The 27,163-nt window shown below is 43.2% G+C and overlaps 1 protein-coding gene across 1 annotated transcript in view; it reads left to right on the top strand.

The window, feature by feature from the left end:
* The first annotated feature begins 9,259 nt into the window (after positions 1 to 9,259).
* The window catches only part of DKK3 (dickkopf WNT signaling pathway inhibitor 3), a 43,883-nt gene continuing 25,979 nt past the window's right edge, over positions 9,260 to 27,163 (top strand). The window contains exons 1-3 of the mRNA XM_049781060.1: positions 9,260 to 9,600; positions 16,305 to 16,442; positions 19,491 to 19,574. Of these exons, the coding sequence (XP_049637017.1) occupies positions 9,325 to 9,600; positions 16,305 to 16,442; positions 19,491 to 19,574 (498 nt within the window). The 5' untranslated portion in view covers positions 9,260 to 9,324. The remainder of the gene's footprint in view (positions 9,601 to 16,304; positions 16,443 to 19,490; positions 19,575 to 27,163) is intronic.

The raw sequence follows: 27,163 nt of genomic DNA, 5'->3' as shown, positions 1-27,163 counted from the left end.
CCAAATCTTCATCTCTTGATCGTAGAATCTCCTCTAAATTGTCTCTCTCCTTCCATATGTCTCTTCATCTGGGCTATTATCTTCATGCTGAGGGTATCTCAGCTTCAAAATCCAAAACATAATTGGACAGGTCAGGCTTTAGACCCTGGAGTGGTTTGAGGGGGCCATATTTGTGAGACCACAAGGTGTCCCCCTTCAGCAGTTTTTGCTGCACACACTGAAGAGTCTATTTTTATTCTCTTTTCTACCTCACACCCTTCCTCCAGTTGCCAGTTTCTCTGTCTTTTCCTTCATTTCACTGCCCTGCCATTTCTTACTGCTTTCTTACTGCCAGCCCTGCCCTGATCACTTCTTGATTTCTTTGGGCAGGGACCACAGCATCAAACAAGCCCATACTCTTTAAGCCTTTCCTTTCTCAGTGCTGGGGTTCTGCAGACTCGAGGTGGCCTGAGATGATTGTAGAGAAGCTCAGCAGGACAGCTCAGTGGCCTCAGTTCTGGCAGGTGAAGAGATTCAAAATAGTCAGATGGATAGCCAACTCTTATTTTTTCATAACGTATATTTGGTGGAGTTTATTTAAGATGGAAGGGAAATGAGATTGAAAGGGGAAAATATGTTTCCTTTTCTTATATAATTAATTACTTAAGGTGATTAAAGTCTTAAAAGTTGCCTGGTGGGGCCGGAGAGATAGCATGGAGGTAAGGCATTTGCCTTTCATGCAGAAGGTCATCGATTCGAATCCCGGCGTCCCATATGGTCCCCCGTGCCTGTCAGGAGCAATTTCTGAGCATGAAGCCAGGAGTAACCCTTGAGCACTGCCGGGTGTGACCCAAAAACCACACACACAAAAAAAAGTTGCCTGGTAAGAGAGATAGTATAGTGAGTAGGGTGCTTTGCATATGGCCAGCCAAGTTTAATCCCCAGAACATGGTCCCAGAAAACCGCCAGAAGTGATCTCTGAACATAGAACCAGAACTAAGCTCTGAACATCGATGGGTATGGCCCAAAAACCAAATCAAAAATATGCCATAAAAATTGGGCAATTGGGGCCGGAGAGATAGCATGGAAGTAAGGCATTTGCCTTTCATGCAGAAGGTCATCCCGGCATCCCATATGGTCCCCCAAGCCTGCCAGGAGTGATTTCTGAGCCTGAAGCCAGGAGTAACCCCTGAGCTCTGCCAGGTATGACCAAAAACATTAAAATAAATTGGGCAGTTACAGAGACCGAAGTGATAGTACAGCAATAGGGCTTTTGCCTTGCACATGGATGACCCAGGAGGGACCTGAGTTTGATTCCCAGAGTCCCATATGGTCTCCCAAGCCAGGAGTGATTTCTGAGTGCATAGTCAGGAGTAAGCCCTGAGCATCACCAGGTGTGGCCCAGAAACAAAAAATTTTGGAGAGTTACAGTCCCCTCAACAGAACAAAATCCTGTATATGATACCTGAGCATAGAGAAAGGAGTGGTTTCTATTGTCTAGATATCTGAAGTTCTCATTTCCTCTCCTCTGGAAGATGGGGAGTGGAGACCTACATATAAATCCTGTTACTTCCCAGATCCACTATGGGTTGGCATTCCAGTTTCCTAACCCCTCAGCTGCCATTTAAGCAAACAGAAGAGGCCTTTATGAAGAGAAAGGTGGCCTGTTCCCCAACCCCTGACCAAGGGCTGAACTCTCTAGCTTCCCTCTCTCACCTCACACTGAGAGACTGCAGCTGTAGGTGTGAGAATTTCCAATCTCAGGAAAAATTTGATCATAAGATATTTTGGTGTTTGCTTTATTTGGAACAAAATGTGTGTGATGTGTTGGGGGAAATGTTATCTTTTGCCTTTTTCCCCTGGCTTACATACACTCACTATTTCAAATATGCTATACTAAAAAGAATACAAAGACCACCTACACACCTATGTGCAGTTACTTGGGACTATAGGACACTCAGGTCTCTTCCTCCCCATGGGACAATACTCCTCACTAAAGAAATAATTAAAGACAATAAAGTTTCCCCCAATCTCTTTACCTGCCTTCCACCTGGAGGAAGCCTAAATATCTCTGCATTTGTTTCTATATTTATGTTGCCCATAATCATATTTGGGGTTGGAGGCTGTGGAGATAATGCTGAGGGTAGAGTACTTGGTTTACTTGCTGTAAACCTGGGTTCATTTCCAGCATCCCATATGGTTCCTCAAGCCAGGAGAAGTTCCCAAGTGCAGAGCCAGGTCTAATTGGACTCTGAGTACTATTGGGTATGCCCACCCCATCCCCAAAATACTTCCTGTTGTTTTGTGGAGTTGGGTTTGTATGTATGTTTGTTTCCTATTAGCCATATCCAGTATTGTTCAGGTCTTATTGCTGGCTCTGCACTCAGAAATAACTCTTGACATGTTTAGGGGCCCATATGGGATGTCAGATAATTGAATTCCAGTGAAGTGCATGTAAGGTACAGAGCCATAGAATAAAGTAAGCTGATTGCAATGAAATTTTAACTGAATTATTTCTCATCTACTACCCTTTATCAGACCCATTGGCCTAAGGGGTTAAAACATGGTGCCTCAATAATGATAGAGAAGAAATGGATATCAAAAAAGTAATCCCATTTACATTAGTGCCACACAAACTCAAATATCTTGAAGTCAACTAAAAATGTGAAGGATTTATACAAAGAAAACTACAAAATCCTGCTTCAAGAAATAAAAGAGGACATGTGGAAATGAAGACATATATCCTGCTCATGGATTGGGAAGATTAATATTATTAAAATGGCAATACTCCCCAAGGCAATGTACAGATTTAATGCAATCCCTCTAAGGATATTCATACATTCTTCAAAGATGTGAATCAAACACTCCTAAAATTCATCTGGAACAATAAACACTCAAGAATAGCTAGAGCAATCCTTGGGAAAAGGAATATGGGAGGCATCACTTTTCTCAACTTTAAATTATATTACAAAGCAATAGTCATTAAAACAGCATGGTATTGGAATAAAGACAGACCCCTCAGATCAGTGGAATAGACTAGAGTATTCAGAGAATTCTCTCCAGATATACAATCAATAAATCTTTGATAAAGGGGCAAGAAATGCAAAATGGAGCAAGGAAAGCCTCTTCGACAGTGGTGTTGGCATAACTGGAGAGCCACTTGCAAAACAAAAGACTCAGATCTCCAGCTAACACCATGCACCAAGGTCAAATGCAAATGGATTAAAAACCTTGATATCAGACCTGAAACCATAAGATATATAGAACAACACATAGGTAAAACACTCCAGGATATTGAAACTAAAGGCATCTTCAAGGAAGAAACAGCACTCTCTAGAGAGACACAAATTTCTGCACCAAAGGAAATAATGCCTAGGATGATACAAAAGCCATCCACAGAATGGGAGAAGCTATTCACCCAATACCCACCAGATAAGGAGCTAATATCTAAGATATACAAGATACTTACAGAACTTTACAAGAAAAAAAAAACTTCTAACCCTATCAAAAAATGGGGAGAAAAAACGACCAGACAATTTCTCAAAGAAGAAATACAAATGGGGGCTGAACAGATAGTATGGTGGTAGGGCATTTGCCTTGTATGCAGAAGGACAGTGGTTCAAATCTCGGCATCCCATATGGTCCCCCAAGCCTGCCAGGAGCGATTTCTGAGCATAGAGCCAGTAGTAACCCCTGAGCGTTGCTGGGTGTGACCCAAAAACAAAAACAAAAAACAATACAAAAAAAAAAACAAACAAATGGCCAAAAGGCACATGAAAAAAATGCTCCATATCACTATTTATCAGGGAGATGCAAATCAAAACAACAATGAGATACCATCTCACACCACAGAGACTGGCACACATCACAAAGAACAAGAACAATCAGTATTGGCGGGGATGTGGAGAGAGAGGAACTCTCATTTACTGCTGGTGGGAATGTTCTCTAGTCCAGCCCTTATGGAAAACAATATTGAGATTCCTCCAAAAATTGGAAATTTAGTTCCCATTTGATCTGGCTATACTACTCCTAGGGATATACCCTAGGAACACACAAAAAAATCCTATACAAAAATTCTTTCCTCACACCTATATTCATTGCAGCACTTTTCATAATAGCCAGACTCTGGAAACAACCAAGATGCCCTTCAACAGAATGGCTAAAAAACTGTGGTACATATACTCAATGGAATATTATGCAGCTGTCAGGAGAGATAAAGTCATAAAATTTTCCTATACATGGATGTGCATGGAATCTATTATGCTGAGTGAAATTAGTCAGAGGGAAAGAGAGAGAGAGACAGAATAGTCTTATTCATCTATTGGTTTAAAAAAAAAAAGACATTAAAATAATTCCCAGAGTTGAGGGTCGGAAGGACTGGCTCAAGATATGAAGCTCACCACAAAATTGGTGAGTGCAGTTAGAGAAGTAACATAACTATGCTGAGAACTATCATAACAATGTCAGTGAGTGAGGGATGTAGAAAGCATATCTCAAATACAGACAGGGGGTGGTGAGAGAGGGAAGAGATGGGAGCATTTGTGATGGGAAAGTTGCACTGGTGAAGGGGGGTGTTCTTGTTATGACTAAAACCCAACTACAATTAAGTTTGCAATCATTGTGTTTAAATAAAGAAATTATTTAAATAAAAACAAAAAAAGAAACATGGTACCTGGGGTGGCCTCACCCAACACGTGAACTTTATATTCAATATTTTTACTCTACAATGGACATCATGGAAGTTCAATGTTCCTTTCTCTAAAGGTGCTTTCTGGGCAGCTCTGAGCAAGTCCTACTGTTTTATTCACCCCTGGTCCTCTCTGCCCACCTCCCCCCCCCCAGGCCCTTCCTCAATGGAGTGTTTCCCCACTGTTGACCCTGGGGTGTGTTGGAATAAAAGCCATGAGCGAGTCAACTGGGCCCCATCTCTCCAATTTACTCCAATAAGATTGGCATGAAGCAGGGAACTGATATTTGAGGCTTGTAGCTTTTTTTTTTCCCCTGTGTTTCTTATTTCCTATTAACAGAACTCTCTTTTAGGGACAATGAGCTGGTTCTCCTTAATGTTGTAGCTATTGATATAATACTGTATTTAGGGGTTGAAAACTTGACCTCTTATGTAAAATAAAACCCACAGGTGTGAGATCACACACAAAACCCACACAGATGGGTTTGAAGAAACAGGGTAGTAATGAAGAAATAATAAGCCAAGCCATTCAGGAGAGATTAATGAAGTCAGTAGCTTCGTGTGGCTTCTCCCTCATGGTGTCTCTCTGATCCAAAAGCCAGAACTCTTCTTTCTTTATTAAACCAATACCCATACACTGGAAAGGGGAAGGTAAAGTAATCCAGGTGGACTTTTACATAGTAAAGGAGAGATCTATGGAAAGAGGAAGATGAAGGACCACCTTTGTTTTGAGTTAATAGCTGGGTGTCATTTTATGCTCTTAGGGCTAGGTGAGATTTCTCAATGGGCTGGATCAGCTATGTCACATGAAGAAGCCCCAAGTTTTACTAGCATTGCAGAATATTTACTAGCATTCCCAGAATACCATGAAGAAAGTATCCCCTGAGTACAGCCTGGTACTGCCCCAAACTAAAACAAAATAAAACCTCCTCTAGATAAGTACTTCCTTTCACCTGACACCTGAGCAGCACAGCACATTTTTTATTTTATTTGTTTTTGTTTGGGAGGCCATACCCAACAGTGCTAAGGCCTTATTCTGAGCTTCCATGCTCAGAGAGTTTCCTGTCAAGGCTCAGAGGACCAAATGGGGCCCCAGAGGTCAATCCCAGGTCAGGTGTGTGCAAAGCAAATGCCTTACCTGCTGTACTATCTCTCCAGTCCCAGCACATGTATTTTTTAAAGGTGACCCTAAAAGTGAACAACACTTCCAGACCTCAGGTTGAAGGTAAATCTTATGGGAGTATATCCCCTGTCTTTTGAATAAGCAGTGTGAAGGATGGAGCATGGCTCATTCTGAGTGGGCCTCATATCTGGTCATGGCCCCTAAATGTGACTCTAGCCTCAGCTCCAACTCACTTTCTTTTCACTGCATGTACCTGAAGCCTCATTCCCCCCGCCCCCAATTCTTTCTAGGTAACTTTATCTTACCTGCAAGACCCCGCCCATTTCCTGGGAGGGGTCTTGGAAAGGGTAGATAAGGCTTTGACCAGAGAGGATTAGGGCTTTTGCCCCTTTTGCCAGCATGGAGATGTAGCAGGAGGAAAGATGGCTGAGGGACAGGTACACTGTAGGGCTGAATGCTTAAATAGGTTTATGATATAGGCCACACACGTGGGCCAGGGCAATAAAGATGTTACCTCTCTGGAAGCCTGCGTGTGAGTAAGACATCTTCCCGCCGCTCTCATGAACCTGGAACCCGCCGGCAGAAAGGGGGTCACGGAGCTATGTGGCCGGGACTAAAGGGCAAAGGAATTCACCAACATCCAAGCCCATCATAAGTAAGGGTTAATGCAACAGTACCTAAAGTGGCAAATGGCCTATCCTGGTCTCAGCCCTTCCCAGAAAGCTAAGGAATAGCTAAATGCCAGTTGCCATATGTGTAAGGGTTAGAGCAAGGACTGCTGGCCATCATTTGGGATGGAAGATTTCTGGTATTTATAGGTCAGCCTAGATAAAGACTCAGAAGGTAAGGAGGTGTCACATTAAAAAAAGAAAAAGATAATGAAGAGAACACAATTGGCAGCTACAGCCCAAAAGATCAACTATAGCTGATTTGAAAAATCTAAAGAGAAAGTATGGTAAGTTTTAGAAGTCAGTTAGGCCAAATCTGAATCCTTCCAGATTCAGGATTCCTGGCTATCCCTGAGGAATCCTTGAGTAGACAGCCCAATTTCTTTGAATCTCCAGGCCCCACTTCTAGAGTTGGGGAATACTTAATGCTCCATGCCAAGGAGACCCAAAGAGGGCTTGCTGCCCAATTGAATACTGCTGAGAACTCAGAATTATGATATGACAATGTGGTCATAGTGTTTATATATATAGAAAAAACAATTCTCTGTTTTCATAGTATCAAACCTTAGAATTTGGGCTAATATAAAACAGGTTAACAAGAGACAGAAATGTCTTTAAAATAGTACATGTTCAGGACTGGAACAATAGCACAGTGAATAGGGTGTTTGCCTTGCACACACCTGACTAGGGTTCAATCTCTGGCAGCCCATATGATCCACCAAGCACTGCCAGAATTGATCCCTGATTGTAGAGCCAGGAGTAACCCATGAACATCACTGGGTGTGGCTCCAAAACAGAACCCCCCCCCAAAAAAAAAGAGTATTATATGTTTGAGCCAAGGAGATGATACTAAGGACTGGATCATCTGTTATGTATGTATATGGGAGGCCTGTGTTTTATCCCCAGTTTGAATGGTAACTCAGAGCACAGCCTGTCATGATCCCTGAGTTCCAAGCATGACTTGGTGTGACACTCCCAACAAAACAAAGATAAATATACATATATATGTGAATATATACACATATGTGTGTATGTATATCTGCACAGGAAAATGAGAAACCAAGAAAGAAGCAGAAACAGAAAACGTATTTACTTATTATAATTATAATCACTACATTTGTAAAGAAATAATAAGGCAAAGGGTTTGAGCTAAGGGAAGCAAAATTTAAGTGCTGAAGCTAAAGTGTCTGGGGTGAATGGGAATGGTGGAAGAACTAAGAGTGCAGAAATGCACTATAAATCCCAGAAATCTTCCATCCCAACTGATGGCCAGCAGTCCCTGATCTAACCCTTGCATATATGGCAACGGGTATTTAGCACTAGCTCCGGGTTTGGGGGACACAGAGGCTCTTCGCTTCTGGTCAGAGAGGACCCCTCTCTGGTGAAACATGTCAAGACCTGCTTGGTGAAATGAAGAGTTTAGAAAATCTTTCCCAGTCTGCTACTTCTACTGGGCCAACATCTTAAAAAGGTCGACATGTCAAAGTAGCCTCTTTGGGGGTAATGTGTCTCAACCCCTTCATCCATTCACCAGAACCCTGTTTTTATCAGGGACCACCTATGAAAAGTGTGTCTCTTACTTCCAAGAAAGCTCTGAGTGGGACAGGGAAGGGTGGGGTTGGGCTGAACAGTAAAGTTGGAGCCAGATTCTTGAGTTCAAATCCTACATTTTAGCAATGGAGTCTTAGTCCAAATTCCTTCTGAGGAAATTGCTGTCTTTGCAGCAGCAGAAGCAGCTCTGACACTTAGCCCTCGCAGTGCCCTGCCCACAGGGATTGGCAGGTTAAGTGGGAGGTGCTGAGACCTAAACCTCCCTACTTATAGTAGTCAGATCTGGTACTTGAGCTAGATTGCTAAGGCAGTAAGGAGCAGAGACCAGGATGCACCTCGAGCTGCCTGGGTGCTAAATTTGATCTCACCTACTCCTCGAGGCTGTTCTCCAGCTTCCTGCCGACACCTTTGCGACTTATTCTGGGAGCCAGCAACAAGTGGGTGTTCCTAGCAGGACAGAGTAAGATAGAGGAAGGCTGTCATGGCCTTGGGTGAAAAGCTGGGACTGTCCCCCTGCAAAGCTGCTCAAGAGGTGGAGGGTGGCTGAGAGAGGCAGGGAAGGGGAGTGCGGGAAGACCCTCTCCACTCCCCAAAGCTGTTGCAAGAATCCAGGCTCAAGCTGACAATGGATTGGGCACGGCTTTGGGGCGGTGGGCTCTAGGCTGGGGCCTGTTTTGGGGTGGGGGGCGAGACGGCAGCACGCTGAAGAGGCCTCCTTGGGGAGGGAAGTCGCGGCGCCCGCACTAGCCAATAGCTGTGGCAGGAGGGGGCCAAGGGAGGGCTGCGGGCTTTTCTGGGGGTACCAGTGCCGCACTCCCGCTTCAGCGGCCTGCGGCAGCATCCTTCGAAGCCAGGCAGGTCTGGCCCAGAACGCACGCCGGTCCCAAGGGGTTAGGAATGGGTCTCGCCCGGCGGGGGGGATGTTTGCTGATTTGCACCCCGACAAAGGAGTGATGGAGGGACTTAGGTTGGGGTGCCAGAGCTGTGCTTGGATCTGTTGGGTGATCTTTTTTGGGGGGAGCCCAGCTGGAGGCAGGGCCTGAGCTGGTTTCGGAGAAGGGGTCGTGCTGAAGTCGTCCAGTTAGGTCGCTCAAAAGCGGGGGGACCCCTGGGCCCTCCAGCGCGAAGAGGGCGGTCCGGGAAAGCCGCTCCTGGAGGGACTGTCTGGTCTGGTCTGGGCTGGGCTGGTGCTGTCTGCGGGTGGGTGCGGGGAGGCGGGCCGGGCCGAGGGGGGCGGGTCGGCGCGGCTGGGCTGGAGATCGGGGTGGCCCGAGCGCCTCTCATTGCTTTCCCGGCTACAGGCGGCGGTGGCAGCGATGGGGCGACTCCGGGGCATGCTACTGTGCCTGCTGCTGGCCGCGGCGGTGTCCACGGCTCCCTCGCCCGCTTCCACGGTCAGCTCGGCGCCCACCGAGCCCAGCCCGGCTTCCACGGAGCCCAATGCAGCTTCCAACGAACCCAGCCCGGTTTCTACCGAACCCAGCCCGGCTTTGAGCTACCCGCAGGAGGAGGCCACCCTCAACGAGATGTTCCGCGAGGTCGAGGAACTGATGGAGGACACTCAGCACAAACTGCGCAGCGCAGTGGAAGAGGTGGGTGAACCGGGACACCAGACGCCGGTGTCTGGAGGCTGCGGAGGGGGCTGGGCAAGGCGGTTGGGGGGGGGCTTTGGGGGTGCATTGCCGGAGGCAGCACTGGTGATTCCAATCTCCACAGCACTCTGCCCTCTGGCGCGCAGAGCTGGATCTGAGCCTGTCCTAGAGAGCTTCGGGCTGGACCCACAAGGGGCCTGAGCCACTCATTACTACCGACCTGCCTGTGATCGCCCAGACAATCTGCCACAGTCTAGGTTGTGGACTCCTTAGGGTGCATGCAGATGAGCTCAAGGGCCTTAGATTTCCAACGTGGCAGTAATTTTGCAGACACGTCTCGCTCCCCAAACTCTAGGCAATGCAAATTCTATCCCCGGGCTTTGTGCTCTTGCCATCCAAGATCCAGTTGGAATGCCATATGGGAACAGAGTTTTGGGCAGCCCTCTGGGAACAGAAAAATCAGAATCTCAAATCCCAGTCAGGTAGCTCGCCGGAGGCAAAGGGTTAGTGGGCAACAATGCAAATAGAAGCCTCACAATCCACCCTAAGAATATTCTGGAGTCAGTCTTGAGCTCAAGGTCCTCCTCTGCCAGAGGACAGATTTCATGACATGTATGCAGGTAGTTTGAGACTCACTTGGGAAAGGAAGGAGCCATATGAAGGGGACCTTGCAAACTCCTTACTGGTCAGATCCCTTTAGGTCCAGGAGGATCTTTTTGGTCCTGTGAACCCTGGAGTATAGTTGTCCACACCCTCTCTCCAGACTTAATACTCTGCTGCACGTATATGGGTAGCCAAGCTGCCTCTCGAAGCAGCCTTGCCCTCACTGGCACTGGGGATGGGCTGAAAGAGGCTGAAAACCTTCCTGAAGGATGAAACAGCTTTTCTCCATCTGATCCCAGCACTGGGATACGGGTTGGATATGGAGAAAATGTTCACCCCTTAGATAAAGGGAAGAATGAAATAAGTGGATAAAAAGAAAGCAAGGTCTTCACATCTCTGTGTCTGTGTCTGTGTCTCTGGCTGTCTCTTTCTGTCTTACTCTCTCTCATATTAAATAGGCAGAATTCAAACAACATCCGTTGAACATGAGATAAGGCTAATTCGAGATCGTTAATTCTCAAAAACAAAAAAACAACAAAAGCAAAAACAAAAAACTAACTCTGATTTTGTTATATTTATTGTAGGAAGGACCAGTGTCTAATAGACAACAGGTTTCAATATTTTGGAGCTATTTATACCCATTTTTTAAAAGAATGTCAGAAAGTTCATAAAATGTTATAATTGCAGGATAGTTATTTCCTTATTGTCCCAAGGAAAACCAAAAAGGATGGGGGCAGATGTGTTGCTTGTTTACATAGTTGCATCATGAATCTGCTTTCAAGCAACATCCTGACATTTTTAATACTCCAGCTGAGTCAAGCTGCTGATTTTTCTTAAGGGGAAACACAAAGTTTATATAAACTACATTTGTGGGATCATTGTGAGGTAAGCAAATATGTACTAAATGGTTTAAGAAATTTTTTTCTTTCTGGATTTACCAATCTCTATGTTGCTAAGTGTATTTAGATTCTTTTTTTATTGGGGGGAGCATGTGGGCACATACCCAGCTATTCTGAAGGATTTCTCCAGGTACAGTGCTCAGGGAATCTACAGGTGGTACTGGGAGACTAGGTAGTTTTAGAGATTGAACCTAAGGCTCTCCCCATGTATAAGCGTACACTCTAGTCTATTGTGCCATCTTCCCAGTTCCAAATTTTGGTGTGATTGTTGTTTTTGAAATACATCTTGTGGTGCTCAGGTGTTACTCTGACTCTAGTTTCCTAGTGAACTTTAAGGATAGGAAAGGATACTGTATGGGGTGTCTGAAGTTAAATTCTTGACTGCTGTATACAAGGCAAGCATTCTACTGCTATACTATCACTTTGGTACCCTTAATTTATTTTAAGGATAAAACTTTTCTCTCTCCTTCTCCTTGCCCCAATGCTACATCTATCTAGAAAATTATAGGATCTTACCACTATCATCTGTCCTTAGGGAGAAGTCCGATATCAAGTCTGGATTTATCTTTCTTTTTACTTTTTAAATTAAAATTGTTTGCTTGAGTGGGGAAAGTCAAAAAGGTGCGTTCAAGGGCCTAGACTCCTCCCATCTATATTCAGGCAACCCAGTCAGAGGGTTCAGCAATGTGATAATCCCCAGGCCCAGGGATGCTGGGGCTCCCGGAATTACACCTGGTAGTGCTCATGGTCAACAAGGTCTACAGACTGTGTGCTAGGAGACTGTGGTTCTAAGAATTGAAGTGATAGACATGCAGAATGTATGTTCCAGCCCTTTGTGCTATCCTGTCGCCTCCCCCCCTTCTCTCTCTTACTATATATGTCTATTTAACAGACATAGATTCAACCAACTCTAAATGCCATTTTTAATAACATTCACATTCCTTCTCTATGAAACAACTCCTGTTGCTCCAGGCTTATATTTCTCTTAGTGGTGGCAGTAATAGTTGTGGTTGAAATTTCCATTGTAAATGAGGCCTTTCGTTCATGGTGCCATTAAAAAGGTTGGCTCATTCTATTGAAATACCTACTGGCTAAAAGGAAGACAGTTTAATAAAATGCTTGTCTGCAAAGTCCAAAGCAAATTCTAGAATTAGAAACTTGTCAATTACTATTTGAAAGCTGAACTGAAAGGTTAAGATTCCAATGAGAATTTTAAAAACATTAAAACATTCCCTTCTCCTTCTGGATATATCATTTGTCGCACCTCTGGCTTCTCTTTTCCAGCTGTAAATTTCCTATCATGAAACATGCCAGGATTTCTTGATTATAAAAAATTTAAAAATTCTATTCTTACCCTTTATACATTCAATATTGGCTGCCTTCCACCCATTTTGTTTGAAAGCTCTTCAAATACGTGACTCCCTGTTGTCTGCTCTTTCCATTTGCTTACCAAAATTCCCTGGAAAACTAGCTTTTCTCTCCCTACTGCAGACTATTACAAGAGTAGGTAACTATGTGTTGCATGTTTGCTAGATGGTAGATGCTGTGAGCCTACCTCTTGAATTTTGTAACCTTTTGAGGAAATAGGATGTCCCCATTCTACCAACAGGAGAACAAAGTTTGAGAGACATGTGGTACCTTGTTCAAGGTCACACAGCTGCTTCTTAGCAAATCAGGGATTTGGTCCTACCTCACCCAACTCCAGCAACCTGGCACTTTCTACTATGCTCACAATGTTATAGATAACTCTTTCCAAAACCAGTGGCTTGTCCTGGAATATTTAGTATCTTTTCCATCTAGAAAGTCCCATTAAGACATACTTTTTTATTTGTTTGTCATTTTTGGGTCACACCCGGTGATGCTCAGGAGTTACTCCAGACTCTGCACTCAAAAATCGTACTTGGCAGGCTCAGGGGACCATATGAGATGCCAGCATTCAAACTAGCATCTGTCCTGGGTCAGCTGCATGCAAGGCAAACACCCTACCGGCTATGCTATCTCTCCAGCCCCAAGACATAAATTTTTTTGTGTGGTTTTTTTTTGGGGGGTCACACCTGGCAGTGCTCAGGGGTTTTTCCTGACTCCATGCTCAGAAATTGCTCCTGGCAGGCACGGGGGACCATATGGGATGCCGGGATTCGAGCCGATGACCTTCTGCATGAAAGGTAAACGCCTTACCTCCATGCTATCTCTCCGGCCCCGACATAAATTTTTAATTCCAGATTCTGTTCCAGCTGTTATACCAAATTCCTTCTCTTTTCTCTCTAGATTCTACATATAAACTCTAAACAATATGGGGTTTTAGGAGTATCTGCAGTAAAAAAAAAAATAGCTGAATGTAATCTGGAACCTGCCTTTAATATTCTTGGTGCCATATCTACACACTGAGCCAACTTCATGGTGATTGAGCTCTTAAAGGTAGAACCCTCCAAAAAAAAACACCCAAGTATCAATGAACTTAAACAAGTTTCAAGGCTGTGTTATTCCAGGGTCAATCCTATGTCATGAGTAAGCTTCAGAATTTGCTGCAAGTCACCATTTCCTGGATTGGGGATAGAGAGTTGGATGCATGTGTGCAGGCAAAAGATGAAAACAGAAAGCTCCATCTTCATCTGAGAAGTTCATGTATAACTGAGACTTCAGACCAGAAATTATAATTTGGCTGACTTCGGAAGAATTATATTTTGTTGTTGTTGTTTTTAGCTTTGGACACAACTCTGATGTACTATCCTGAAAAAGTGGGCCAGTTGTCTCTGTTTTCCAGTTGCTCTGGGATCTACCTCTCAGACTTTTCCTATTTCATGCACATCCCAGCCTGCAGCACATCCTCATCCAGTCAGCCACAACCAGACATCTTCCTGCCTTTCTCTATCTAGGTCCTCCTGCTCAACCTGACCTGTATTCTTCCCACACACCTTTTTACTATGTTTTTAGAACTCTTAGTTTCTTCTTGAAATGGTCATCATCATCCTGAGACTGGTTTGTGTGTGGGCTCTCTTCTCTCCCGGGGAAAGCCTAATACACTCAGGGCAAACAAAATAGCTACAGGGAAAGAAAGGCACATTGTTCAATTCAGAGAGAGCTGAACTCACAACTAATCTTGGCATTTATAATGTGATGATGTGACAAACTTAGGTAGACAGACTTCTTCATCCCACTGTCTTGGCTCTGTGTGCTTACTCTTTCATTTTACTACACACTTCATACTCCTTTTTCCCCTCCCAGTCTCCTTTTCTTTGTCATGCTATAGCTCTTTCCTCACAGGGGTACTGGAAACATTCAGAGACCATGAAGGTACTTTCAAGACAGGGGTCATTCAAGGGTTCAGACACAGCTTATGCCCAAGACTCAGAAACTGTTGTTGTTTAGATGATGGTGATCATGATGGAGTTGGTAATCTTTACTATGAACTCAGCAATCATGTCTCAATACCTTAGCAATCACCTAGGAGCAAACACAGTGGTTGCTGAAAAATTTCTTGTTTGAGTCTTTGAACTTCTCTCATTACTTCCTCTTCTTAGTTAAGTGTATTTGTGTAGCATTGAGAGCTGGGACTTCAACCCCATATCCAACTCCCAACTTAGAATGTTGGTTTAAGAGAGTCAGGCAAAGAAGGATGTTCATAGAATAGGAAAAAAAATCTTTTACAAAGATTTTTAAAGACAGTATCTTTAAAGAGAAATATCTGTCTGAGGGTGAGTTATAAAGAAAAAAATAGCCTAGAGACAAAGATACAGTGGTTGGGATATACCCACCAGCAGCTAGAACTTCTCTGTTTCTCCTTTTAGATTCCTAGATTTAGGGCTCTCAACTGATGGACTCAATTTGTTTATGATGTCGTTGGGTTGTGAATGGGATGCATATAACTGCCCATTCACCCAAGGAAAAATTATAAAGTGAGTTGACTATTTAGTGATAGACTTGATAGAGAGTGGGAAGGTAGAGAAACTGAAGGGTCTGTGGAGAATGTCCTCAGAGAGCTGACACTGAAAGACAAAAGAGAGACGAGCCAGAAGGAGAGTAGATCCCGAGTCCCATCAGAGGTCTCTCTTCTAACTAAAAGATAGGGTTCGGGAAGGAAACATATCTAGTCTCTTGCTACATGGAGTAAAGAGCTTTATTATTTTTGGTGGGGGTACACTTGATGGTGCTCAGGGACTACTCCAAGTTCTGAGCACAGGAGACACTCCCAATGGTCTTCATGGAACCATGTGGTGCTGGACCCCAAACCTGTACATCTCACATGTGCATGTGTTCAGCCCATTGAGTCCTTTCTCCATTTGAAAGAGCTGCCATTGTTCCACACCACAACCACTACCATTCCTCACTCTTAGGTCCTGCTACAAGGATTTAATAGCAAATCATATATTGGGGGAGTTATCCCAGAGACAAGAACAGAGGAGAGGCAGTGAAGTGAAAAAAAAAAAAATAAAGGCCAGAGAGCCTATGCTACTGAACAGGTTACTGCTAGGATCATCAAGGACTCAGTCCCCTGGATATCCTGGGAAAGAGACTGTCCCATACTGGGAAGAATTTGGTGGTCTCCCTTTGCAAGTTGTAGATTACTCCTGGTGCATTAACTCCCTGAAGTTGGTGCCTAAGCAGAATCATACTTCTATAGTCAATTGTGTCCCTCACAAAGAAAGTGATTCCATATAATTTTCAAATGAGAATTGGGCTCCATAAGTATTTGTAGAAGTGTGAGACTATTCAGTGAGAATATGTTCAAATTTCAGTTCTATCTGTCAACAAGGTTCTGAGAAAGTTATCTGGCCTCCCTGCATATCTCTCCCCCTCTTGTAATATGGACACAATTCATACTCAGAGGAAGATTTGTAAGATTTAAGTCTAGGATATATGTAAATATTTGGTATAATACCATGTTATAGTGGGCACTCATCAGTACTCAACACTATCAATGTCCTTTTTCTTCAGGCCACAACCTTTTTTTGGGGGGAGGGGGCCACACCCGGCAGTGCTCAGGGGTTACTCTTGGCTATCTGCTCAGAAATAACTCCTGGAAGGCACGGGGGACCATATGGGACGCCGGGGTTCGAACCAACCACCTTAGGTCCTTGGTCAGCTGCTTGCAAGGCAAACGCCACTGTGCTATCTCTCCGGCCCCCAATGTCCTTTTTCTTAACGGAATCTGACTTATGTGAAAGAAAATTGCTTTGTTCATTATATTCATTGATTTCATAGATGGAGGCAGAGGAAGCTGCTACTAAGGCATCATCAGAAGTGAACTTGGCTAACTTACCTTCCAATTACCATAATAAGACCGATACGGAAACCAAAATTGGAAATAATACTGTCCATGTGCACCAAGAAATTCATAAGGTAAGGACTATCAAAGTAAGTCTTTCCTTTTTTCCCCCTGAAAAAACTTAAGATCTTATTTGTATATTTGATACACAAGTCAAAAATAGAGATGAAGATGATAAAATACAGATTAAAACCAGAGGGCATGAGGGAAGTATTTAGGGGGAAAGATATGTATCAAGAAACTTGAATCACTTTTGCATTTAAACAATAAATTTAACTCTAGACTTCCTGCCAGTCCAATTTCAAAGGAATGTTCAGGAATTTTATCTTTTGAGAAAAAAGAAACCAACCAGTGTATAGAAAGATGATTTTTCAAATATTCAATATAAGGAATTTGTCTTACAGGATTTGTACATTTTTTAGTGAGTTGAAATAGATTCCATGTTGTAGTTGATAAATAGACCTTCTCTACCTCTTTAGATTGAACTTATATACACTACAATTTTAGAAGTGAAGGCATTTCTTGCTACAGGGTGTGACATTCATTTGCTAGCTATAACTCCCAACACAGAGTTTTTTCTGCCCTACTTACCATATGTCTGAATGTCTCATGGTCTAATATCTTGCATGAGGAGCAAATGGGTTTGTACCCAATCTGAAATCTAGAGGTCTATAGCATTGGCCTGACTTTGATGTATCTCTTACTTGATTTTGGCAGCACCTTGAAAGCAAACCATGCAAACTGTGTTCTCTTGAGGACCATCTGCTGAGCACATGTTCAGGGTGACGGTTGGAGACTGTAGATGTGACATTCTTGGGTGACCATGAGGGAGCTTGAGCTTCCTCTATGCAAGGCTGTCATGAAATCATTCTCACAAAAGAGTCTCACTCTTGTCCGAGTGCCCAGATGATTGAAATCATAACATTTCTGTGATAGCATATCAATCATAGCATAAAGGGGACCATTTTTATGAGCAATTTCTTGAACTATAAAGCAGCCTTTATGTGCCATCACTCTTCTCACAGCTTACTAATGGATCTAGTTACAGAGGGTACCCTTCCCAGATTAATAAATGAGTCCCCAATGAACAGAACCATTCAGACTTATACACCTGATACATTAAACAATGTTTACAAAGTGATTATTTTATTCTTGTCAAGACCAATATTAAGTTTTGCTTTCTGAAAATAATTTGTCAATAATTTCAGCTGCTTCTTATATTTTAGTTTTATTTATTTATTTATTTATTTGTGGTGGATTGGGGGACACATCTGGTAGTGATCAGGGTTCACTCCTGGATCTTTGCTCTTTCCCCTTGCAGTGCTTAGGGGAACCGTTCCATATGTGTTGCTGGAGATTGAACAGGGGTTGCCCATATGCAAACCAAGCACTTTAATCCCTGTACTATCTCTTCTTTCCCTCATCTGCTTTTTAAAGTTGCTCCATGTAGATGTCAGAATATTTCACATCCATTCCACCAGTAATGAGTGTTATTTAATTAAAAAAATCTCTTAAATTCCATGACTATCACAAATCATATTTATAAGATAGGGATATCAATATTATTCCTTATAGCTTTGTGAGGTTTGAGAAGCCTGCAGTATTTAAGTGCTCATTATAAACCAGATGGTGTTTTGAAAAAAACAAGTGGTTGCATTTTACCATGGTTTGGATTTTTAAAGTTTTTTAATCAACCCAGTCAGTTCTCAAGGCACCTGTACTTCATGAAAGAAATCTCAGTCATGAAGAGGTGTATTTGAAACATTATATGTTTCTCTTAGAGATAACAAAGTACCTATTAATACGATACTATAAAGGCTTGGAGAAATTTTACAATCCAGATGCACAGCACTTGAGAGCTTTGAAATATACAATAATTTGTTAACTGTGTACAAATCTGGCATGGAGCAAGAAGACAATCATCTTTTCGTTGTGAAAGGAACTATTTTGATAAAAAAAATTAGCAGATGTTGATGAAGATGTAATTTTTCCTTTCATGTGAATAAGGCAAGCATTTTCCTTTGTTCAGATGCAGGTTTCTGAGATAGTAGACTTGGCCAGAACTTTAAACATAACCTATACATTTGTGAATTGTATATAAATGAATATAAATTGTGAATCAGGAAGAAATGAGTTTTTTCCCAGTGCTTTATTAGATGGTTATTGGTAACTAAGCCATGGGTTAAAATCAAACAAACAAACAAACAGACCTTCAAGCTCCTGAGCCAGAATCCTTCTTGTTCTCCAGAAATAGCTCAAGCCACAACTAACTTAAACCAGAACTAACCCAAACCAGAGCCAATCAAGCCAGAACTAACACAAACCAGAAGCAACTCAAACCAGAACTAACCCAAACCAGAAACAAATCAAACCAGCACTAACCCAAACCAGAAACAACTCAAACCAGAACTAACCCAAACCAATACCAACCCAGACATCGCAGCACCAGAGTCCAGGAGCTGTAGCTAAATTTCACTCTGAGATGTCTGCTTTTAATAACAGAATCAGCCAACTCCATTCCATTATTACTTGTTGAAACAAATTCTCCAAAGCCAGGAGTGTATACCTTTGCTTAAACCTGCTTGCTTCTCATGAAAGATTTCCACTGAAACTCACAGACCTGCAATTATCAAAAAGTAAGTGGGTATATATATACAGTAAATGGGCATTAGTTTTCAGCTAATGAGCTCCACCAGCAAGAAAATGATGTTGGGCCCGGAGAGATAGAACATCGGCCAAGCAGCCGATCCAGGACCAAAGGTGGTTGGTTCGAATCCCAGTGTTCCATATGGTCCCCTGTGCCTGCCAGGAGCTATTTCTGAGCAGACAGCCAGGAGTAACCCCTGAGCACTGCCGGGTGTGACCCAAAAACCAAAAAAGAAAAAAAAAAAGAAAGAAAAGCAGATGTTGAATGTTCTGTGACAGGCTCTTTGTTGAGTGCTTTGCACTGACCGCCTCATCTCTCCGACTTACAACCCCTGAGATTTTCCCTGGAGAGGAGGTTGTCAAATGGCAGACAGCTGGGTTGGAAGGGGGCGGACCCTACACTTTCTAAAATGAAAACTAAGTTGAAATGTGTGAACTTTGCTCAGTTCACATTGATGGTTTTTGTTCTTCATTAGATCACCAATAACCAAACTGGACAAACGGTCTATTCTGAGACAGTAATTACATCGATGGGAGATGGAGAAGGCAAAAGAAAACACGTGAGTCTGCCCCCTGTCCCTTGCCCTTTGCTCCCAGGACATACACACCTTTGTTTCTCTTGTTAAAGTAGCTCTGACTTTAGCAGAAGGTAGCTATCTATGCTTATGGCCCTCTCCTGCCTCCTAGATCTCCTCTCACTTTATATCAGGTTCATGCTACCTGTCTATGTCTCCCTCTACGCACTTGGCTTTAAAAACAAGAATGGAGTTCAATTGTCTTCTATCCTTGAACCAGCAAAGATAAGGAACACTTTATGGCGACTCTGCGAATGAGACCTGCAAGCCCCTTAGCTCCCAGAGTGGCACTGCTTTTCAGAATCTCACTTTCAAAGTTGGATAGTTTGAAAGCAAGAAAATTTTCAATGGAGAGGTCAGAGAAATCATGTAGGGGGTTAAGGCTTTTGCCTTGTATGCAGCCCACCCCAGGTCTATCCCAGGGCCCTGAAAACACTGGGTCCCCTGAACACTATCAGGAGTAATCCATGGCACAGAATCAGATATAACCCCGTAGCATCATGGAATGTGACCCTACCTCTTTTGCTGTGTCCCAACCTCTGGAATGACTAGAAAAGAAATCTGGGCACCTCCAAAAATAATTTAATAATTGCATAAAAGTCTTCTTAGAATCCAGTAGAATTCAGTAGCCTAGGGAATCTGGGGCCTTTCCCTTCAGCCTGTGATTCTCTCCACCCCATGATTGTCACACTGCTCAGTGGCCTGCTGCCTCCTCTGAAGGCAGGCTGTCTTTGTAGAAGTCTTCTTATGCTGCCCCCACAGACAGGTATGAGTGACCTCTTAGCCCCTGTACACACTATCTTTCTAGGGGCTTCACTGTAGGTGCAGATTGTGTCCTTGACACTCTGAGGAATTACACAATTCCTCCCTTCCCCTCTCCTCTCTCACTTCATCTCAGGAAGAAAGTCTGTGTTTTTTTGTTACAGAAAGCCTGTAACAGGGATGTGGTAGTGTTAATGTAGCTAATCCTTGATGGCACTTTCTTGCTGTGGGCCCTGTGCTAAAACCTTTACTTCTATATTTGGCTTCATTCAGCTTAGTGAGAACACTGGAGGATGGTGGGGATTGGCATGTATTAGAACGGAAAGAGAGTTCTGGAGGGAGATAGGTCAGCTAGATAGAGACCTCCTGAGTTCCCCATCATGCAGCCTGACTTCCACCTCTATGGTTTCTGCAGACTTTGAAAGTACAGAAGAAGTCAACAGTGAGGAGGAAACAAAGTCAGTTTGATTGAGTCTGGCAAGAAGAGAGTCAGTGATCAAAGGAAGCACTTTCAGGTGACGGCAGGCCAAATTACTGACAGTGCTTAGAGAGGCTCTGGAAGTGGAGGGGACGATTTTAAGGATAGTTAATTCCCTACTGTTTGTACAGGACCATTGAAGAGCAAGATAAACTGTGGAAACAGAACTGTTGGAAGGAAATAGAGAAAAATAAGTCCTATGTTTCAAAACCCAAGTGTTTTGAAAGCTGTGTTTCTTCCACAGCTTTGCATGGGCAGCAACTCTGCTTGCGTACTCATTTATAACTTGCACCCTATGTGCCATGTTGCCCTTTGTGTCCCCCAAGAGAGGTGACTGTTAGGTTAGAGCCCTGTGGAGTAGGGATTGAGGCACTGAGAATGTGGGCATATGGGAATTCAGTCTCAAAGATGTCAGGTGTGTGCCTGGTTAGAGATCATTTGCCCCTACAGACTACTATAGGGAGGGACTTTGTGCCAGTTTTCCTGGGCTGTTAGGGGAGGGGTATGGGGTCTCACTGGCCCTCCAGGCTCAGTTGGAAACCCAGAATCTCCACATCTGCCCCACAACCTCATGTCCTCTGTGTGATGGATGACATCCTTGTGTGATGCTTCATCTGAGTCCTAGATAGTGAAATCCTAAGGAGGCAAGAAGTTGGCAAGGACAGAGATCTCCAAAAGCCGGAACAAATTTCCCCCAACTCCTGCTTCTGCCCTCAGAGTACTGTCTCATTGAGTTTTCCTGTGAGAAAAAATTCCAGTTGGAGTGGCTAGCCAGGAGTTCTGGGCATCTCATGCCTGGCTGGCCAGTGTCCGGTGAGCCCCAAGGGTCATGAATGAATAGACGGAAGGTTTTTCGAGCTGCCTGGGAAAGAAATCTCCTGTAGCAAGAATGGTGGAACATTATCTTACCTTATGATGCCAATTATCAGGGTGGCTGGCCAAGAGTCAGAGAAGGGAGGTTCAGTTTCAGATACCCAGGAAATTCTTTCATTCAACATGCATTTGATTTCTGGTCATTTGGTCACTACAGTCCTAACATAAAGGGAGTGAGAGATGGGTGGCTCTTGCCTCTTCCTTACAGCCATGAGGCCTTTAGTACAGAGAAGGAAGCTCTAAAAAATTCTGCCTCTGTGGCAGATTGAATACTGTCACCTCCTTCTCAACCCTGATTTTATAATTCCCTGTGTTTTGCAGTGGGCTTTTAAATGCACAAAGGCACATGCTCTCTAGAGCTAATGGGAGCACAACCATTTAGAGAGCAAAATCATAAGTTGTTTAAAGTCCATAAACAGGGGCTACGTTTTCAGAATTTAAAATTCCCAGATAAATTCTATGAAAATAAATCACCAAGGCAATCATTCTTTCCTTTCCTCCAGTGTTGCTAGTATACTAACAAGTGTGGAGGTAATCTGAGAGGTTTGTGGAAAGCTGCAACCTGTAATACTATATATCCTTGTCTGCAGGGTTCAGCACAGTTAAGTGCAGGGATTGGTTCATTTTCACATTCAAATGCAAAAGGGGAAAAGAACTCAGACTCAGACTTGTTAGTTCACCTGAATGCGCCTCCAAGGCAGTGAGATCTGGGTGCTTTTATTTATAGAACAGTGTCTCCAAAGATAAAGGATCTGACCCAGTTAGCCATGGTGCTATTTAGAAAGATAGTCCTCTATTTCAAATAAGGTCCCACATCCTGGTACTTCCTTGGAGGCCCCTGAGTACCACCAAGTGTGGCCTTGGAGGTTCCCCAGAACCATTGGGCTGGCCCTGGTATTTCTGGCATTGCAAGGCCTGAGCAATCTTCAGGCCCTTTTATTGAACCCCAAGCTTGACTGACTAATAATCTCCAGTGGGACCCCCCCCAGGCCTCCTGAGGCACTAACCCCCAAAATAAATAAAATTCCTCACCCAGCTCTGAAACTTAACACATAGTCTATTGTTGTTTGTTCTGTTTTCACTTTAGAATAGTATATAGGAGCTAGAGTGAAAGGACAGCTAGCAGTTGGTGTGCTTGTCTTGCACACAGCCAATCTAGGTTCTATCCCCAGCACCACATATAGTTCTTGAGGGGTGATCTCAGAGTATAGAGCCAGGATTGATCCCTGAGTACCATCATCTATGGCCTGAAACAAACGAAAAAAGAATAAGATATGAGTATTTATTTCTTCAGTTGAACATGTCAAGTTTGAACCTACAGGTTCTATTGTGTTCTGATAATTCCAATATAATTGGATCAAGACTTCTGAGACATCAGGTAGATAAATTTCACTTCCAGAATTGCCCAGGAAGTAGCCATTTCAGTGGCCTTAGTGATTTTACGACCCAGAAATGGCCAGTGTGATTGCATGCAGTGTCCTGTGGACAATGACAGTGGGATTCCTCACAAATGTGACCAGTGTCTCTTCTCAACTTTGGACTTAAGTGTTTGATGCTGAAAGCTGGAAAAGGATATAGTTAACTCAGGCTGAATTTTTTGAAATTCGTTTTTCATTGAACAATAAACATCCTTCAGAGCTCAGAGATCAACAGGATGCTGAAGGAGAGAGTTTCGTGTTCTCCTTTTCCCCTTGGCCCTTGTTCTTGTCCCTCTCAGTTGTTCATCACAGTTGCCAGAGGCAGAAGACTGGCTTAGCTTCTGTGTTTTGGTTTCTACTGATGGGCTCATTGATGTCATGGAGTTGCAGAGAGCCCGGGGATGGCTAGTCACTGAGGCTTTTTTTTTTTTTTTTTTAATAGAATTGCCTGCAGGGAGAGCATGGGCATGTAAGAGCATCCCATGGTTCCCTCAGGCCTGCATCTGGGAAGGTTCCATAGAGTGAAGGGGGAAGGAGTGGCCAAGTCCCAGGACATGCAGGCTTTTGTGTCTGTCAGGTTTCAGGCAAGCAGAAGAAGGCAGATTCAGGTGGGAGACGCCCTTGGCTTCAATCAATCTTTCCTCTGGTCCTTTCAAGATCTGCCTTCTCTCAAATAATTCCTGAGACAAAAAACAGGGTGAGACCAAGTAAGGTCAGATTGATAAAAGCTCTTTGTGTAAGACTCTTTATTATTCAAAAGTAATCAAAGCTGGGGAGTTAGCTAAATAGACTGAACATATTTTTTGCCTGCAGAAGGCCAGGATTTGATAGGTCGAAACACAAGTTACCCCAAGAAGAATTCCGAATGATCCAAAGTTGCTATGAATGACACGTGAGCATCTCCAGATATGGTCCAAAGCTTCCCCTCAAAAAAGAAGTAATTATAATTGGCTTCTAGGGGCCAGAGCAGTGGTCAGTGGTAGGGCATTTGCTTTACACATGGCTGACCTAGGGCAGACCACGGTTTGATCCCCTGGCATCCTATATGGTCCCCCAAGCCAGGAGCAATTTTTGAATGCATAGCCAGGAGTAACCCCTGAGCGTCACTGGGTGTAACCCTAAAACCAAAACAAACAAACAAACAAACAAACAAACAGAAACTGGTTTCTTGTAGGCTTTTCTCTGGGTTCTACTCAGCCTACTGAATAGAATAGAGCCTGCACAGAAGCTGAGGCTGTGCTCCAGGACTCTGCTGGCTTCTCATTAGCACATGCAGCTTGAGTTTGATTCTCCAACATCTGCCTCATCCTCTTAGTCAAGAACTTTGCCAGGATCTCTGTGCTCCCCAGTTAAGCTCTCTGACTCACCCTATGTGAGTCAACCTCCTCACACATGATACAAGTCATTGCTTGTCACATGTCTGGTTTAGGAGTTGGGTGGAAAGACAAACAAGAGGATGTTTGGATTATAATGAGTGGCAGGAAGAATAGGGGATGGTCACGGGATGACAGGCCAGGCTGGGGCTTGTGTGGGAAGATGTGCAGGGACTCAATGGAAAGCAGCAAGTATGCGGTTCTTGCGAATAGTACCAACTCATTGGATACATGACCTTAGTCCTAACCCTAGCTTATTTATTAGTTTATTTGGGGGACCAAATAAACTGTGATTTTATGGTTCTAGACTTGTATTTTGAATTGGCTCTATAATTTCTGGCCAAATAGGTCTGAATGCATTCATCTAGTTGGAAACCATTATTAAGAAAATTGAGGGCCCGGAGAGATAGCACAGCGGCGTTTGCCTTGCAAGCAGCTGATCTGGAACCAAAGGTGGTTGGTTCGAATCCCGGTGTCCCATATGGTCCCCCGTGCCTGCCAGGAGCTACTTCTGAGCAGACAGCCAGGAGTAACCCCTGAGCAATGCCGGGTGTGGCCCAAAAACCAAAAAAAAAAAAAAAAGAAAAGAAAAAGAAAATTGAAACTTTAGATATCTTTATGAGAAAAGGACAGATAATTCCCAAATAAATTAAGTTGATACAGGTAAGCAGGTTTTAGGTAACAAACACTTATTTTTCCCGCAAGCACTTATTTGTGAACTATGACCTAGCTGTATTAACTTATACTCTCTTGATCCTAAATAACCTTCAAAAGAAGATTTATGGCATATATGATTCTACATCCCTCATAAAAATGCCATGAAGTTCATAAATGTGTTATAAGTAGGTTTCACATATGTTGGTATAAAAATTTGTTTAAAAAAAAGGTGAGAGAAAAAATGTAGCTGCAAATGTACAATTATATGTATATATAGTACATAAAACCGTTTTTAGTAAAAAGTATATAAAAGGAGAAAAAATATCTACTAAATAGTAGATTTAGTAGATATTAATGGAGGGATATATTTTGGGTTTGGCCAAGTACTCAGAACTTATTCCTGACTCTGCACAAAGGAATCATATCTGTTGGAAATTGAAGGGTTCATATGTAGTGGGGATCAAACTTGGGTTGGCTGCATACAACCTTACGTCTAAGCTATTGCTTTTGTACTTTATTTTATAAATGTCTATATTGTTTGAGTGATTTAGAAATTCTTGTGCAAATTTTATAGTTTTACTATAAACAGTCCTATTTCTGTTTAGCAATTACTCTCATTTGGAAATCCTAGAAACTGAATTGCTAAGTGGTAGAACACATACATCTCTAATTTGAGAGCTGCTGCCAAATTTCCCTGCAGCAGGAAGGTGCAGATTCCCCTTTGAGCAATTTGGGGCCTGGGCCACCAACCCTTCTTCACTCTTAAGAGCAGGACTGGTGGAGAAGTGTAAGTAGTAGAAAGCAGAGGAATTTTCACACCTCTATTTTATCCTTCCCTCACTTTTGCAGGGCAAAGGGTCAGTTTGGATTGCAGTGTGGGTTAGATTAAGAGGGTGTGAAGTTCCCAGGGAATATCAGCATCCAGCATCCATGTAAGGTGTCTGGTAGACTGTGAAGTCACAGCAGGGGCAATGTGAAGAAAAAACAGCAGATGCCTTCCCCCATAAACATTCAATATTTATAATCTCTGTACTACCCTCTCTCATCAGCACAAATACCAGCTTGCTTTGATGCTTTCTGGGAGGAGAAAAATTTTAGTTGAGCCATTGGGTGACTAAGGGCTGGGGAAATGTGACTTTGGTAAATTTTTTTTTCTTTACTTTCTGGTGTGTGTGTGTGTGTGTGTGTGTGTGTGTGTGTGTGTGTGTGTGTGTGTGTGTGTGTGTATGACTAAGGGCTGGGGAAATGTGACTTTGGTAAATTTATTTTTCTTTACTTTCTGATGTGTGTGTGTGTGTGTGTGTGTGTGTGTGTGAATATTCGACCACACCTGGCTTGCTCAAGGTTTATTTCTATCTCTATGTTCAGAGATCACACTTGGTGTATCTTGGGCAGCTATATTTACATATTTACAACCCAGAAATAGAACCTGGGTTCTATTCCATAGATAAAGCAAGTGCCTTTCCACTGTGCTATCTCTCTGACCCCTGATAAATTTCTTTCTTTGTTTCTTTGATTTTGGGCCATACCTAGTGGTGCTCGAGCTCCTGGCTCTACACTCAGGGATTGCTCCCCAGAGCTCCTGTGGCCCTGGGGGATCCTATGAAATGCTGGAAGTTGAATCTAGGTAGGTGGCATGCAAGGCAAATGCCCTACTAGTTGTCCTATCACTCTGGCCCCTAGATAAATTTCTATTTGGGGGGGCTGGAAAGATAGCATGACGGTAAGGCGTTTGTCTTTCATGCAGAAGGTTGGTGGTTCGAATCCCAGCATCCCATATGGTCCCCTGAACCTGCCAGGAATGATTTCTGAGCATAGAGCCAGGAGTAATGCCTGAGCGCCGCTGGGTGTGACCCAAAAACAAACAAACAAACAAACAAAATTCTATTTTTTTAATTTTATTTTGTTAAAACCATTTTTATTTACAAAGTCCTTCATAGTTAAGTTTCAGGCATACAGTAAATCAGGGCCAATCCCACAACCAGTGTTGACTTTCCTCCATCAATTTTCCCA

This window comes from Suncus etruscus, chromosome 9, assembly GCF_024139225.1.
Source record: "Suncus etruscus isolate mSunEtr1 chromosome 9, mSunEtr1.pri.cur, whole genome shotgun sequence".
NCBI classification, from domain to species: domain Eukaryota; kingdom Metazoa; phylum Chordata; class Mammalia; order Eulipotyphla; family Soricidae; genus Suncus; species Suncus etruscus.
The sequence above is the reverse complement of the archived record's forward strand: the minus strand, read 5'-3'. Positions and strand labels throughout refer to the sequence as shown.